The sequence below is a fragment of the Chiloscyllium punctatum genome, chromosome 6 (assembly GCF_047496795.1).
Source record: "Chiloscyllium punctatum isolate Juve2018m chromosome 6, sChiPun1.3, whole genome shotgun sequence".
In the NCBI taxonomy this organism is placed as follows: Eukaryota; Metazoa; Chordata; class Chondrichthyes; order Orectolobiformes; family Hemiscylliidae; genus Chiloscyllium; species Chiloscyllium punctatum.
In genome coordinates this window covers 27,074,661-27,092,092 of record NC_092744.1, presented here as the reverse complement: position 1 = coordinate 27,092,092, position 17,432 = coordinate 27,074,661, and the positions used below count along the sequence as shown (strand labels likewise).

The 17,432-nt window shown below is 40.9% G+C and overlaps 1 protein-coding gene across 1 annotated transcript in view; it reads right to left on the bottom strand.

Moving 5' to 3' along the window:
• The window catches only part of LOC140478798 (claudin-1-like), a 44,276-nt gene that overhangs the window by 7,935 nt on the left and 18,909 nt on the right, over positions 1–17,432 (bottom strand). Inside the window, exons 3-4 of the mRNA XM_072572185.1 lie at positions 10,864–11,028; positions 5,573–5,657 (exon numbers count right to left, since the gene is read on the bottom strand). Coding sequence (XP_072428286.1) covers positions 5,573–5,657; positions 10,864–11,028 — 250 coding nt within the window. The remainder of the gene's footprint in view (positions 1–5,572; positions 5,658–10,863; positions 11,029–17,432) is intronic.

The following is a 17,432-nucleotide window of genomic DNA, read 5'->3' as shown; positions in this document are numbered from 1 at the left end:
GGCCCAACAAGTTCACATTAACCCTCCAGAGTAATCCACCCAGATTCATTCCTCTACCCTATTACATCTCCCATGACTAACGCACCTAGCCTACACATCCTGAACACTATGAGCAATTTAGCATGGCTAATTCACCAAACTGCACATCTTTGGACTGTGGGAGGAAACTGGAGCACCCGAAGGAAACACATGAAGACACTGGGAGAATATACATACTCCACACAGGCAATTGCCCGAGGCTGGAATCAAATGTGGGTCCCTGGCACTGTGAGACAGCAATGCTAACCACTGAGCCATCGTGCTGCCGACCTTTGTCACAAATCCCACTTGAGTTTTGGGTTCAGAAAAGATTTATCAGAATGGCTTTCAAAAAAGGCACTTTACAGTGCTTCCTGCAATGGGAACTCCACTTACCTGGATAGAATGAAGGAGCTGGGATTGTCTACCATTTAAGGCAGGTTTGACAGGAGGTTTGGTCATGTGTTCAAAACCTTGAGGAGTCTGGACAGAGTGAATAGGGAGAAACTGTTCTCATTGATGGGAGGATCAAGAGCCAGACATTGTAGATTTAAGGCAGTTAGCAAAAGGTTAACAAGAGAAGTAACATTTTTTATACACTGAATGGTTAGGAACTGGAATGAACAATTTGTGAGTAAAAGTGGGAAATGGCAGTCAGTAAACCACATTTGCAGAGGCAGTAGACTGAATGGCCTCCATCTAGACTGAATCTTTCTGTGATATAGAGAGCTCAGTTCAGGTTAGGATTGATATTAGGGTTTAGTGTTGGCAACACATATCTGTGGATTATAACAATGTGAAAACTGAAGACTTGGCCTATTCCTCGATTACCAGTTATTAATCATGCGACTTTTTGGAATGCAAAAATCAAGAGTTCAAAAGAACTGGGTATTTTCTGCATTTTTTTGATAAGCTAAGTGGCTTTAAGAGAAAATTGTTTTAGAAGAGTGATGAGAGAATGCTTAATAGCTTATAATTGCTAGACAAACAAACTGAGTTTTTGAAGAGGCCAAGTGTAGCCTAGCAACAATCTCTGCATTTTGCTTTCTATTTTGCTAGACGTGAGAACTGTTTAGTTGTGGAAGTAATCCAGAGTCTCAAACTAATGTTGTGGGGTTACGGGTTCAAACGCCATCATGGTAAGATGGTCAAATTTGACTTCAATGAAAATCTGCAATTGCAAGTTAACTTAATGGTGACCATGTATCCATTATCAATACACTGGCAAACTAAAAATCCTTTAGGGAAGGAATTGTTTTTATTCATCGTGGGATGTAGGCATTACTACATTTATTGCCAGTTCCTACTCTGCCTTGAAGAAGGTGATGCTGGGCTGCCTTATTGAACCTGCTGTGGGTTGACCAACAATGCTGTTAGGATTTTGACCCAGTGAAAGTGAAGGAATGGTGATATATTTCCAAGTCAGAATGGTAAGCGGCTTGGAGGAGAACTTGCAGGTGCTCCCATGTATCTGTTTCCCCTTCTCCTTCTAGATGGAAGTGCTTCTATATTTCGAAGGCACTGTCTAAGCATTTTTGGTGAATTCCTGAAGTGCATCTTGTAGATAGCACAGATTGCTGTTACTGAGTATCAGTGTGACCTACTCTAGTAGTGACTGAGCTTATGTGGTAATTCCAGTTGTCTAATTTTCCATTTAATATTTCTCTGGGTGGAGCTCTGTTATCTCATTCCATTTGTTTATTAATATACATGGATTTGGCATTAAGGGGACAAATTTTAACTCTACATAGTAGCTTCATTGATAATCAGTTTAACATAGGTTTAAAACATAGATCTGTTTTGAACAAACAAGGTTATTTTACGGGGGAAACTTGATGAAAGGTTTGTTTCTTTTTAAGCACAGTAATTAAGAGAAACAAATTGGCTGTTTTAGTGATTAAAATAAAATCAAATATTTTGGTAGAACTCAGAGTGGTGGAACTTAATTTCCAGTGCACTCCTTGCCACAGACTTGTAACAAGAGGGAGTAAGTGAAAAGAATGCAGAGAATATGGAAGAAATTATTTTCAATATTGAATGTAATAACAGCATATATGAATCATACCCTTACAGCTAGCAATGCTTACGGGATTAATTTGGGCCCTCATACTTCACTTCACCCCCACGCATATTTGCAAACACACACAAACATTCACTCTTCAAAGAAGAATGTTCCCTGCTTTACTCCATCTTGTACAAACCATTAACCTATGAGCAGAGGTGAGCCCAACTGAAAATCAGCCCTTGCACATTCACAAAAACAACCAAAAATGTTTCAGCATAAAAGTTTACCTTATCCAGACATTAAATCTGAACGCTATCTGCTGTGGCGACACAGTACAACCGAATAGGCATTAGCACACATTTTACAACTCCAGCTCCTTTAAAACCATGTCAATAGTTCAAAATTGACTATAGCAAAGTTCATAATAATTCCCAGTAACACAGCCTCCACTTGCTGAACTGCATAAATCATCAATTATTTTTGCTGATGTGCAGGAATTATATAAGATAAATGTATCTAGGTCTAGCTTAATTCCACATTCCTTTGAGTGCCTTCAAGTGAAAAGCAATTAGCAAATCATGACCAAACGAAAACACTGCAGATGCTGGAAATCTGAAGTCTGACATAAATACTGAAAACACTAGAGAAATTCAGCAGGTCTATTAGCAACTGTGGAGAGAAAAACAGAATTAATGTTTCAAGTCCAACACAGCTCTTCTTTAGCCCCTCTGTTCTCTCTTCACAGATGCTGCCAGTGGTTTCCAGAGCTTGCTGTTCATATTAAATGTGTAGTTGTACTGTAGTTTGTGAGTCACAGAAACTCTTCCACAGTGGAGGAACTGAGACATTTATTATTCAAAACAAAGAATATCTCACCCATCAAAGAGGAAGGAAAGTCTTTGAGATTGGAAAGAGAAAGAGGAAGGGCCTTGCGCCTAAAGAATAAATCCAAACTCACGTGATGCAACTGCAAAAGTGGTGGTTTTGATACACAAGGTGAAATTGATCTGTGCCAGTTTCATACAGCAGGCAGATAGGGATCATTGTTAGACACTGCACTCAATTTCCCATTGACTTTAATGAAAATAGATTCACTTCTGATTCACTAATAAGCTAATTTTCTGTCACTACCATGGATTAAGTCTTTCCCCTAGTGTATCTCAAATCAAAAGTAAACTATTTCAATAAATGATGCTTTGGGAAGGTGCAGAGAGAAACAGAGGTAACAAAGGAACATGTTGTTTGATATGATCTGTTAGATTTTGGGACCTACATGTTACTTACCAGGCAATGAAACCCATATACCACATTACTCATTTATGTGACAGGCACATCATATTTTTGGCTTGATGGCAGCATCCTGTTAGTGGCAGGAGTGGCATTCTACAGATTGGGTAGTTAATCACACAAATATTGAAAACAGGAGGACTTATCCATTACAAGTAGAAAGTACATATCCACACATGTATCTTTTCAACTGAACAACAACTTAGGGAATAGCTAATATATAGTGCATTCCACATGACAATGAAACAAAAATAGAGATTGCTGGGAAAGCTCAGCAGGTCTGGCAGCATTTGTAAAGAAAATTCAGAGTTAACGTTTCGGGTCAAGTGACCCCTTGTGAGAACATGACAATGTCTTGGACAATCAGAGTCAATTTGCCTGGTTTGGATTCAAACTGAAGTTTGACTGTTAACTGTACCTTGCTGCATTTCCTATGATAATGATTTTCCCCACAGCTGACTTGCAAATTCATTTTATAAAGTTTAAAATGTTATTCTCTTTGGGATCGAGCAAATTTTGTCCTGCTGGACCACAATGTAATTATTACATGACCTTCAAAATAAATCAGTCTCTTCCAAAACTGTATATTACTACTACATTTACAATTGCATCAAGGCCTCCATTCCTGATGAAGGGCTTTTGCCCGAAACATAGATTTTCCTGCTCCTTGGATGCTGCCTGACCTGCTGCGCTTTTCCAGCACCACTCTAATCTAAACTCTGGTTTCCAGCATCTGCACTCCTCACTTTTGCCTCAATATTTACAATGTTTATTACACATCAAACATACAAGCCACGAGATACTTTCAAAAGTTTTAACTTCTTAGCGAAGTATGGCTCAAAGCCTGCTCTAAGGGACGTTTCCCCATTGCACCTTTGAAAGAGATTCTCAAGTGACTCCAGTTGAACCAATTACTGGTCCTGGCAGGTTCTTGTCCCTGAAGAACTTTCAGTTCTTTCAATTAGGCTGACCTTTTTAAGGGGAGAATATAGGTGAGGAAGAAAACGAAAAAGAGAAGGAAAAGTACACAGAACATGACATTTACAAGCAATATACCGATTCCAATTCAACTTCCTCATCTCAACCACAATTGCTGGGAATTTCCTCTTATTTTGTACGTGAAAACCACAATCTAAAGTTGCTTTAACTATTGACATTCTTACAGTATTAATCCCAGAGATGCACTGAGTCTCATTAATTGTTGTTATTTTACTCAACCTCTTCAGATGTGTTATAACATACCTCCAAGGTGGTGGAATCTGAACCCAGACCTCCTAATCCAGAAGTAGGGAAACAATCACTGCACCACAAACTCCCTCACTTCATTTATTACGTATTCCAGCAAGGCATGACATCATCATTTTAGGTCACCAGTTTTCCCTAGGACCTAATCCATGTAGGGGTACAGCTCTACCAAGGATAATTTATTTGAAATAGATTGTTAGAATACAATTCAAGTTGGTGCTGCACCATGGAACCAGACACTGTCCTCACTCACTGGATTGACATTTGGAAGGAGAGTAGTGTCTGATGTGCTTTCTGTAAGAGCCACAGCCTCTATTTGCCTCAAACAATTTTCTCCCCAGTGACCAACAAAGGAGAAAGCTCCTCAACTAAACCCACAATCTTGCATTTCAAATGGAATCAAACGATCTATGAAATCGGCCAATTTTGGCTGGCAGGCAGACCGTGGTCGAGGAAGTAGACAATTTGTCTTTGGGTCAGAACATGGTGGGTTTAAATCCTCAAGCACATAATCTAAACTGTGACATCTGTTCTGACAGAGTGCTACACTGTCACATTTGCCATGTGATAAGATAATAAGTGAAGGTCACCCCCGCCCTCTCATTCAAAGTAGAAGATCCAATGTTATTTGAGGAGTGGGGTTGGGAGGGGGGGGTTGTGTGTATCTTCTGGCCTATATTCATCCAATAATCAAAACCAACAATACTGTTATTGAAATAACTCTTCAAAGGCTGGTATCCCGTCACCAAGCCACCCTTTATTTACACTTGGCCTTGCTCCAGCTTCCTCAGAGCCAGCTCTCAGAATGAACAGAACTTCTGACACTCCTGTTTATATCTGTCAGCCAGGGCTCACTGATTGGACCACGTTAATAGTACCAATCAGGGAATTCATATTCTGTGAAGTCCGTCTGACTGACCTCGCTATAATCACTACAATTACCTCAGTAGTTTGGAACATTCTGAAACAGGCTTTCCAATCTTTCATGTTTTATTTGGGTCCAGATAGCTTACTTACCTGTTGTTGGTTGGTGTTAAGGGGCTGTAGAACTCTCTGGTAATGTTGTTCCCATACCAGGCTGTAGCAACCAATGTTGCAAGACCTGAGAATGAGATCAAGAAACAAAGTTAGTCTTTAGCCATCTTCTGTTAAAAGAAAATACTTGCGTCGAAGTGCAAAGGAACTCGAACAGGCCTGTAACAGGTCTTAGATTTGGTCTGTTCCATGCAGTGTTAACATTGGCTGACAAAAAAAATAGCAGAAATGCCCAAATTACAACAAAGATATTCCATTTATTTAGCTCAGTTAACACAGCAAAATATCCCAAAATGCTTCACAGGACTATTATCAAACAAATGCAATGTCACGCCAAGTCACTACTTAAGTAATCCAGAAGCCCAGCTAACGTTCTGGAGTTAAGGCTTCAAAACCTACTTAGGAAGTGAACAACTGATCTTTGAGGAACCTATTTAGGAGATATCACAGCACAAAAATAGATGAGTAAATAGTTTTAAGTATGGCCTTGCTGTGAGTCTGCAGTAGTGTGTAGAGTGGGTTCTTTCTTGATTATATGTTTTATTGAGACATGTCTCTTGATTAAAATTAAAAATATAAGCTATAAGTATTAAGTTAGCCTGGAGCAGTGTTTTGTAGAGGAATACGATAGTGCTATTTTCTGGGTCTGCAGATTGGAAGAAGCAAAAATGGCTCTCAGTAGAGTGATATGCTCTTCTTGTCGGATGTAGGAGTTTAGGGAATGTTTATGTGTTACTGAGGATTATGTCTGCAATAAATGCAGTTGATTGTGAATCCATTCAGATCGAATGGATCGGTTGGAGCAACAGTTAGAGGTAATGAGGAATTTACAAGAGCAAGGGGGTGTGATGGAAGGCAGTTATAAGAAGGCAAAAAAGTCACAGATACAATCATGTAGATGGGTTAACTCCAGGAAAGGTAAGAGAGGTAGGCAGGTAATGCAGGAGTCTTTTGTGGCTATCCCCATTTCAAACAAGTATGCTGTTTTGGAAAATGTCAGGGGTGATGGATTCTCAGTGGAATGTAACACGAACAGCTAAGTTTCTGGTATTGAGACTGGCTCTAATGGAATGAAAGGTACGTCAGGTTCCAAGAGATCAATTGTGTTAGGGAACTCTCTAGTCCGAGGCACCGACAAACATTTCTGTGGTCAGCAGCGAAAACCAGAATGGTGTGTTGCCTCCCTGGTGCCAGGATCAAGGATGTCTCAGAGAGGGTGCAGAATGTTCTCAAGGGGTAGAGGGGCCATCAGGAAGTCATTGTACAAATTGGAACCAATGACATACAAAGGGAAAAGGATGAGATTCTGAAGGGAGAACGTACAGAGTTAGGCAGGAGTTTTAAAAGGACATCCTCGAGAGCGGTAGTATCTGGATTACTCCTGGTGCTACAAGCTAGTGAGGGTACGAATACGAGGATAGAGCAGATGAATGCAAGGCTGAGGAGCTGGTGTACGGGTGAAGGAATCACATTTTTGGATCATTGGAATCTCTTTTGGGATAGAAGTGATCTGTACAAGAAGGACAGATTGCACCTAAATTGGAAGGGGACTAATATACTGGCAGGGAAATTTGCTAGAGCTGCTCGGGAGGATTTAAAACTAGTAAGGTGGGGGTGGGACCCAGAGAGATAGTGAGGAAAGAGATCAATCTGAGACTGGTACAGTTGAGAAAAGAAGTGAGTCAACCAGTCAGGACAGGCAGGGACAAAGCAGAGAACAAGGTAGATAAATTAAACTCCATTTATTTCAATGCAAGGGGCTGAATAGGGAAGGCAGATGAATTCGGGGCATGATTAAGAACATGGAACTCGGATATCATAGCAATTACAGAAACATGGCTCAGATGGACAGGACTAGCAGCTTAATGTTCCAGGATACAAATGCTGCAGGAAGGATAGAAAGGAGGCAAGAGAGGAGGGGGAGTGGCGTTTTTAATAAAGGATAGCATTACAGCTGTGCTGAGGGAGGATATTTCCAGAAAAACATTCAGGGAAGTTATTTTGGTGGAACTGCGAAATAAGAAAGAGATGATCACCTTATTGGGATTGTATTATAGACCTCCTAATAGTCAGGGGGAAATTGAGAAAAAAATTTGTAAGGAGATCTCAGTCATCTGTAATAATAATAGGATGGCTATGGTAAGGAATTTTAACTTTTCCAAACATAGTCTGGGACTGTCATAGTGTTAAGGGTTTAGATGGAGAGGAATTTGTTAAGCATGTACAAGACAATTTTCTGATTCAATATATGGATGTACCTACTAGCGAAGGCACAAAACTTGACCTACTCTTGGGAAATAAGGCAGGGCAGGTGACAGGTGGCAGTGGGGGAGCACTTTGGGGCCAGCGACCATAATTCTATTGGTTTTTAAATAGTGATGGAAAAGGATAGACCAGATCAAAAAGTTAAAGTTTTAAATTGGAGGAAGGCTAATTTTGATGGTACTAAGCAAGAACTTTCAAAAGCTGACTGGGGGGCAGATGTTCGCAGGTAAAGGGATGGCTGGAAAATGGGAATTCTTCAGCAGTGAGATAACGAGAGTCCAGAGACAGTATATTCCTGTTAAGGTGAAAGGAAAGGCTGGTAGGTATAGGGAATGCTGGATGACTAAAGATATTGAGGGTTTAGGTTAAGAAAAAGAAGGAAGCATATGTCAGGTATAGACACGATAGATTGAGTAAATCCTTTGAATAGTATAAAGGCAATAGGAGTATACTTAAGAGGGAAATCGGGAGAGCAAACATGGGACATGAGATAGCTTTGGCAAATAGAGCTAAGAAGAATCCAAAGGATTTTTACAAATACATTAAGGACAAAAAGCTAACCAGGGAGAGAATAGGGCCCCTCAAAGAACAAGTAAGATGACCTTTGTCTGGTGCCGCAGGAGATGGGGGAGATACTAAACGAATATGTTGCATCAGTGTTTACCGTGGAAAAGGACATGGAAGATATAGAATGTAGAGAAATCGATGGTGACATCTTGAAAAATATCAATATTACAGAGGAGGAAGTGCTGGATGTCTTGAAACACATAAAAGTGGATAAATCCCCAGGAACTGATCAGGTGTGCCCTTGAATTCTGCGGGAAGCTAAAGAAGTGATTGCTGGGCCTCTTGCTGAGATATTTGTATCATCAATGTGCTGGAAGACTGGAGGTTGGCTAACGTGGTGCCACTATTTAAGAAAAGTGATAAGTACAAGGCAGGGAACTATAGACCAGTGAACCTGATTTCAATGGTAGGCAAGTTGTGAGAGGGAATCCTGAGGGACAGGATATACATGCATTTGGAAAGGCAAGGACTGGTTAGGGATAGTCAACATGGCTTTGAGCGTGGGAAATCATGTCTCACAAACATGAATGGGTTTTTTGAAGAGGTAACAAAGAGAACTGATGAGGGCAGAATAGTAGACGTGATCTATATGGACTTCTTTAAGGTGGTCGACAAGGTTTCCCATGGGAGACTGGTTAGCAAGGTTAGATCTCAAGCAATGCAGGGAGAACTAGCCATTTGGATACACAACTGGCTCAAAGGTAGAAGACAGAGGGTGGTGGTGGAGGGTTGTTTTTCAGACTGGAGGCCTGTGACCAATGGAGTGCCACAAGTATCATTGCTGGGTTCACTCCTTTTCATCATTTATATAAATGATTGGATGTGAGCATAAATGGTATAATTAGTAAGTTTGCAGATGACACCAAAATTGGAGGTGTAATGGACAGCAAAGAAGGTTACCTCGGATTACAAACGGATCTTGGGCCAATGGTAGATAAATGTAAGGTGCTGCATTTTGGGAAAGCAAATCCGAGCAGGACTTATACACTTAATGGTAAGATCCTAGGGAGTACTGCTGAACAAAGAGACCTTGGACTGCGATGGAATACTCCCTGCTTGCTTTGATGAGTATCATTCCAACAATATTCAAGAAACTTGACAGGATCCGTGCCCGCTTGTTTGGCATCACTTCTGCAAACATTCATTTTCTCCACTACCGATGGTCATTAGCAGCAGTATGTACCTTCTACAAGATGCACTTCAGAAATTCAAAGCTCCTTAGACAGCACTTTCCAAAGCCTGAAATACTAGGAGGAGAAGGACAGCAGATACACAGTAATTCTCCTCTAAGCCATATATCCTCATGATTTGAAAATGCATCAATGTTCCTTGAGAACCACTGGGTCAAAGCCCTGGACCTTTCTCCCTGATGGCATTATGAGTCTACATTAATTGGATTGAAGTGGTTCAAAACTGCAGCTCACCACCACCTTGTCAAGGCCAACTGGGGATGGGCAAAAAGTTCTGGCCTTGTTATTGGCATCCACACTGCCTGAATGAATAAACAATGTAGCTTTTGCCCATGCAACAATTTACACACCCTTTGAAAAGGTTCATCCTCATCCACATCCAAAAATGGTGGAGCCAGCATAGTAGGCTGTGAGAGGATTCCTGAGCCCATATGTTTCCGGCCTGCCGCATCCTCCTCTAGTTTCAATTCTTCACAAGATTTACAACATAATTCACTGACTAGAAATGAAAGACAGCCATGACCATAAAACTGTAAAGATTCAGTCCACTCATCATACTTCAACTCAGATCTACTGAGCATCCCATGGGACTGACTGCACACATAGATGTCTGTAGTCACTGCAAAATCGAAAACCATCCTCAGAATCTCTCAAGTCCTTCCTTGATTCAGTCTAGTCCAAGTCACAAAGCATAATAACACTTTCTTTCTTCAGTTTGTAACTACCTGGACTTAGCTATTCAATTTCATCCACTCTAGTCATATAGGGAGTTGGTTAGATCAATTGGTTGGACAGCTGGCATGTGATATCAGCAGCACAGGTTCAATTCTTGCACCAGCTGAGGTTACAATGAAGGACTCTCCCTCTCATTCTTTCCCCTTGCCAGAAGTACGGTTAATTTCAGATTAAACCATCATCAGTTATATATGTCTCTCTAACAAAAAAGATAGCCCTATCGTTGGATAAAACTATAGCGATGCTATCTTACATTTAGATAATTGACTCTTTGGCTGAAAAATGAATGCATTTTCATTTCACATTTCCACAGTCTCCAAATTGAGATAATTTTGAATTGACTCGTTTGGCACCAATCCGATTGCATGCTTAAATACTCAAATGGCTCCTTAAAAATAAAAATAGACACAATGTGCAAACCAAGCCAATGGATTTCCTCCACTCTTCCCTCCCCTAATTGAATTTTGTGCCTTTGGACATTTTTGTAAGTGAAAAGCACTTTCGCCTCATTTGTACCTGAGATAATGAACATGATTCCCCCTACAGTAGCCACTTGTCCCTTCCTCTTTTTATCATCGGCAAAACATGTAGTGCATTTCATTCCCATTGCAGCGATCAGGATCGCTAGGGTTCCCAACAGGATTCCAATGATCATTAGTGCGCGAGTAGCCTGTATCGTACCTGAAAAAGATAAGCACATGGTTATGAATACCAAGAATGAGTTAAGATCAGTTTTTGTCTATCCTATCAATTAACACAGTTTCCAAATTGAACGTTTCAAAAGAATTTTCAATGCTGACCAGATCTTCATCACTGGTCACCCATCTCACGAGAGATTACAAACATTTACAAAGGCAAAAGATCTTGCCACAAAATTATCTTCCTCACTATATCATGTAGGAATCTCGAACATTCCACTGACCCATGAGATTACAGGATTAATCTTAAAGGAGGGATAGGTCCTGGATTTTCTGGAGTTTAGGAGAATGAATGATGATCTCATTGGAACATTTAACATTTTTATTGGGTTCGAAAGAGTAAATTAAGTTTGTTTGGGCTTGAAAGATCAATAATTAAACTTTGGGTGGAACAAAATTAATAGATAAAGCCAGAAAAAAAAAGTTGGTACGCATGGATCCACCAGAGAAGCAAAAGATCTGGTGGACTGCAACATTACATTTAGAGCAGAGTCAGGGAATAATTAACAAGAATTACCTCGAAATACCACCATTGTCTAGAATACTATGGAAAACAGAAAAGAAGGAAAACTAGGTGTTTGTGCCTGAATATATAATCGATATTTGGTCTCTTAATCGTTATGAAGCTGATGAATGATAAATGTGATTGTACATAAAGTACATCTGAACAATGCAGTGAATTTGGGCAAGTTCTAAAGATGCAATCACCAGAAGAAACTATGGTAAAACTGGTGGTACAGGCTATTAGAAAGCATTGCTTTTTAATTTGCTTCATTTAGTTGGAGTAAAATTTCCTCAGGCGAGTCCAAGTAGCACGACCTTTTGAGTGAGGCAGAACATGGATGTAGGAGTCCTCATGAATACACAGGCAAATGAGAACAGTCTGGTTGCTTTCGGTTAACAATGAACAACAGGAGAAGTAGTATAGCTATTTGGCGTTAGAATTGGGATGTCGAGTATGCCATAGTCAATAGGCTAAAGAGTTTGCCCTTTGGCAGAAAGAATAGAAGAGCTGAATATTACTTAAAGAGAGAGATGAGAGAAAGCAGTAGTACAGAGGGATTTGGGGAGTCCTTTTCCATAAATCACAAAAGGCTGGCAATCAAGTTCAGCAGGCAATCGAGAAGGTCTTTATTTCAAATGGAATAGTGTATAAAAATAGGGAAATTTTGCTAAAACTACACAAAGCACTAGTCAGTGTATATCAAAAATATTGAACCTATATCTAAAGAAAGATACACTGAATGAGAGGCTGTCAACGGAAGGTTCACTAGAGGGGTACCATGTATGGAGGAATTTTATTATGAGAGAGTATACAAGGTTGACCTTGTATACACTGAAGTTTCGGAGAACGAGACGTGACCTTATTGAAGGTATCTAAAATCCTAAAGGTGCCTGTAAGAGTAGATGCTGAGAGGTTGTATCCCCTTGTGGGAGAGTTGACGGCCAAAGAACTTAATCTCAAAATATGGGGTCACCCACTTAAGGCAGAAGTGAGGAGGAATTTCTCTTCTAAAGGGTAGCGAATGTGTGGAGTTCTTTATTACAGAGAGCTGTAGCTGTTGTGTTGTTAAGTCGATTTAAGGCTGAAAAAAAATGTTTAATCATTAAGGGAATCAAGGGTTATGGGTATATGACCAGAAAGTGTTTTTTGGATTATCAGATCAGCCATGATCTTATTCAATGGCAGAGTAGAATTCATGGGCAGAAAAGCCTATTTCTGTTCTTATGCCTTATAGTCTTAAGAATGGATGTTTGCTCTGTCTGAGGTATCTAGAATCAAAAGGAGACTGTCTCACAATAAGAGGCAGTCCTATTTAGGACTGAAATAAGGAGGAATGTCTTCACTGAGAGAGTAATGAATCTTTGGAATTATCTGATCCAGACGGCTGTGGAAGCTGAGTCATTAAGTCAATCAAAGGCAGAGGTTGATTGCTTACAGACATTAAAAATATCAAGAGATATGGGAATAGTGCCAAAATATTGTATTGAGACAGAGGATAAACCATTATCTACCAGAATAGCAGAGCAGGTTTGAGGGGTCAAATGGCCTACTCCTGATCCTAGCTCTTACCTTCCTATTTAAATGGCAGTTCACCAACTGAAGGAAAGTACAGAGTGAACTTCCACTGGACTCTGTACCAGGACTACTGCTGTTTACAACACATGGATTTGGTAGTGCAGGAATTAATTTCAAAGTGAGCTAATTGCATTAAATTTGAAAGCAAGTCAACAATGAGCCAACACACCGGGATGTCTCATCGGGCAATGGGATGCTATGCGAGAATCTCTCTGGCTATGTGGAAGACATCTTGAAACCTATTGTACAGGGGATCTCCAGCTTCTGTCGCGACACTACGGATTTCTTCCAGAAACTCAGCACCCACGGACCAGTCGAACCGGGAACATTCCTCATCACAATGGAGGTTTCCGCACTCTACACCAGCATCCCCTACAAGGATGGCATCGCGGCAACAGTCTCAGTACTCAACACCAACAACTGCCAGTCTCCAAACACCATCCTACAACTCATCCGCTTTATCCTCGATCATAACGTCTTCACCTTTGACAACCAGTTCTTCATCTAGACATACGAAACAGCCCTGGGGACCAAATTTGCACCCCAATATGCCAACATTTTTATGCACAGGTTCGAACAAGATTTCTTCTCTATGCAGGATCTCCAATCAACATTGTACCCCAGGTACATTGATGACATTTTCTTCCTCTGGACCCATGGCGAGGAGTTACTGATAAAACTACACAGTGACATCAACAAGTTTCATCCCACCATCAAACTCACCATGGACTACTCGCAACTGTCTGTCTCATTCTTGGACACGTGTGTCACCATCAAGAATGGACAACTCAGCACCACACTCTACCGCAAACCCACTGACAACCTCACAATGCTACACTTCTCCAGCTTCCACCCAAAACATATTAAAACAGCCATTCCATATGGACAAGCCCTACACATACACCAGATTTGCTCAGATGAGGAGGAACGTGATGGACATCTGGAAGTACTCAAGGATGCCCTCACAAGAACGGGGTACGATGCTCAACTCATCGACTGCCAGTTCCGACATGCCACAGCAAGGAACCTTAATGACCTCCTCAGGAGACAGACACATGCTGCAACTGACACGGTACCCTTCGTTGTTCAGTACTTCCCAGGGGCTGAAAAATCATGCCATGTTCTTCGTGACCTGCAATACATTATCAATGAGGATGAGCACCTCACTAAGACCTTCCCCACACCTCCACTACTTGCAATTTAAACAACCGCCAAACCTCAAACAGATCATTGTTCGTAGCAAATTGCCCGGCTCTCAGGACAACTCCATACAACCTTGTCACGGTGGACGCTGCAAGATGAATCAGATTGTGGACATAGATACCACTATTACACGTGGGAACACCTCCCACCTTGTACATGGCAGGTACTCATGTGGCTCAACCAACGTTGTCTATCTAATACGTTGCAGGCAAGGATGCCCGGACACATGGTACATTGGGGAAACTGAGCAAAGGCTACGACAACGGATGAATGGGCACCGCACAACAATCAACAGTCAGGAGGGTTCCCTCCCAGTTGGGGAACACTTCAATGGTCCAGGACATTCAGCCTCAGACCTTCGGGTGACTATCCTCCAAGGTGGACTTCGGGACAGGCAGCAGAGGAAAGTGGCCGAGCAGAGGCTGATAGCTAAGTTTGGTACCCATAGGGAGGGCCTCAACCGGGACCTTGGGTTCATGTCACATTACAGGTGACCACTATTGCACTACACACACACACACACAGATATTCTTACACACACACACACACGGACATAGGTACACACAGACGTGCACACAGACACCCACACACACCCTTATAGACACACACACTCCCACACTCACACATGCACCCCCTCACAGACTTAAGACACTCTGCAGACACTGCACTCACTATACACACACATACACACACACACATATATATTTTATGGGGTGAATTTGTACTTGCAGAATTACATTGCACTTTGCTCAAAAACTGCATACATTCATGTAGAACTCTGAGCTCAAAAACTGCATGAATTTATGTAAAACTCTGTTATCTCACTTTTTAGATTAGAATCAATCTAAACATCAGGTCATAGACAGAGAACACAGGGGGCTAACACCTTCAACATATTGTCTAGCTATCACCATTGTTAACAGCTAACCTGAGAATGCAACTTTTAAAAAAAAGGTTTTGTGATTTACACATGAAAGAAGTGAAACTAACAGATGAAAGGCTTAACAGACAATCAATTTTTCAATGTATAATTTCAGTTACATCACACTGCAAATTTTTGCTATAAATTCTGTGTTACAATCGAGCCCTCCACTATCAACTGATGAAGGAGCATCGCTCCGAAAGCTAGTGTGCTTCCAATTAAATCTGTTGGACTATAACTGGTGTTGTGTGATTTTTAACAATGAGGGAGGTAGTGAGAGACTTCAGAAAAATACAGAGGCTGGTGGAATGATTGCATGGATGATGAAATTCAACACAAAAACGGAGGTGATATAATTTGACAGAAGACTGAGTAGGGACAATGCAAGCCAAGTGGCACAATGTAAAAGGGAGTGTATGATGAGAGAGACCTGGTGGTAATTGTGTACAAATATGTACAAAAATGCTGCATTAGCAAGTTTTGGTATCAAATCTCAAAAGGAGAATAATAAAGATAATCCCCAAATCACAGATAGGCCATTAATCTTTCATCCATCAATGTAAAGTATTATTACACTGAGATATTAAAGACAGCATGAGCAAAACCAGGAAAAATGTAGACATACACCAAGTGGTCAGCATCTGCAAAAGACAGGTAAACACTTCAGTTCAACATAAAAAAACCATGGTGGTCTTTTAGCCACTCACTGATCTACTGTGTATTTCCAGAATTGTTGCTTTCATTTTACAGACTATGATGGCTACAACCTCCCCCCTCACAAAGAAGGAAGTTTACTGAGATGTGAGGTTACATTTTAAAAGTGAGTTTTATCAATATAAAATGTGCCTTTCGGTTTTACTTCATCCGAAACCAAGGAAAGCAATGGGACCAGACGGAGTACCAGATCATGCACTCAGAGCATGCGCAGATCAACCGGCAGACGTCTTCTCGGACATCTTCAACCTTCATGAGGATGAACCAGCCTCATCCACTGAAGGTCACTTTGCCTGAGCCATTTCTGCAATAATTCAAACCCAGTGTCTGCTGGTATTCATGGGAAGCACTGCTTGCCTCAGAACAAGGTGGTTACAGACTCAAGTTGCAGTTCAGAGGTTTGAGGACTTTATTTGGGTTGACTCTCAAGTATAGGGGGATTCTTCTGTACTGTACTATTGGTGCAATTGCCGTCGGGATGAGACATTAATCAGAGGCCTCACTTGTCCCCTCAGGTGCAGAAAAATATCCCCACAGCAGCATTCGGTAAAGAGCAGGGGAATTAAGGATATGAGCTGTTCATTGCCTCATTTGTGTTTGTGGGATCTTGCTGTGCATACAGTGGCTGCTGTGTTTCATAATAACAAGGAATACGCTTATAAGTGTCTCATTGTCTGCAAAGTGTTTATGATGCTCCAAAGTCATGCAAGTTCTTTTGTTACACTATCTCAAAACATTAAAGACACACAAGAGGAAGATTTCCAGTATGCCCTGAGCAGCTATTCATCCGAGGAATCCAATGCATCGTTTTAAACACTCGGTCACTTGGTTACACACCGTGTGAGCATTACTGAAAAAGACAACACCATTGTGAAAGTTTTCTTGAGTTCATCAGGGCAGGTATAAAAATACCAAATTCCAAAGGGAACAAGAATCTATACTGCATAAGATAAAGGTACTGATTAGTCAAGGAGTTGCCATGGAGAACACATGGGAACTTTAGGCCCCATGCTTTTGTTTGATTTAAATAAGATGCAATTTCTGGTTACATCCTTCTTGTTGGCACAGGGCATTCCTTTAAGCAAAACCCAGCAAACAAAAATCAACAAAGAACATTATGATCAGCATGACATGAGTCACCCAAGCTGACTAAACCTTTCTCAGTACATTCTCAGCACTAAACAACTCAAAAGATGCTGAGCAATGAAATAAGTGCAAAGCTTTCATAAACAGAGCAATGTTATTCCAAATCAACACTGACTCAGGAATATAAAAGATTTTGAAGAGTTGGATCAAACATACACAACTGTCCACATCAGTCATTTCTTCCTTCATCTCCAATTGTAATAACAACCTCCATTTACAGAGGCTCCTTGATTTACAAATATCCAACTTGCAAACAGATTCTGGTACAGAACCCATTCACAAACCAGGGATTGTGCAAGATAGCAGACGATGACATATCCTT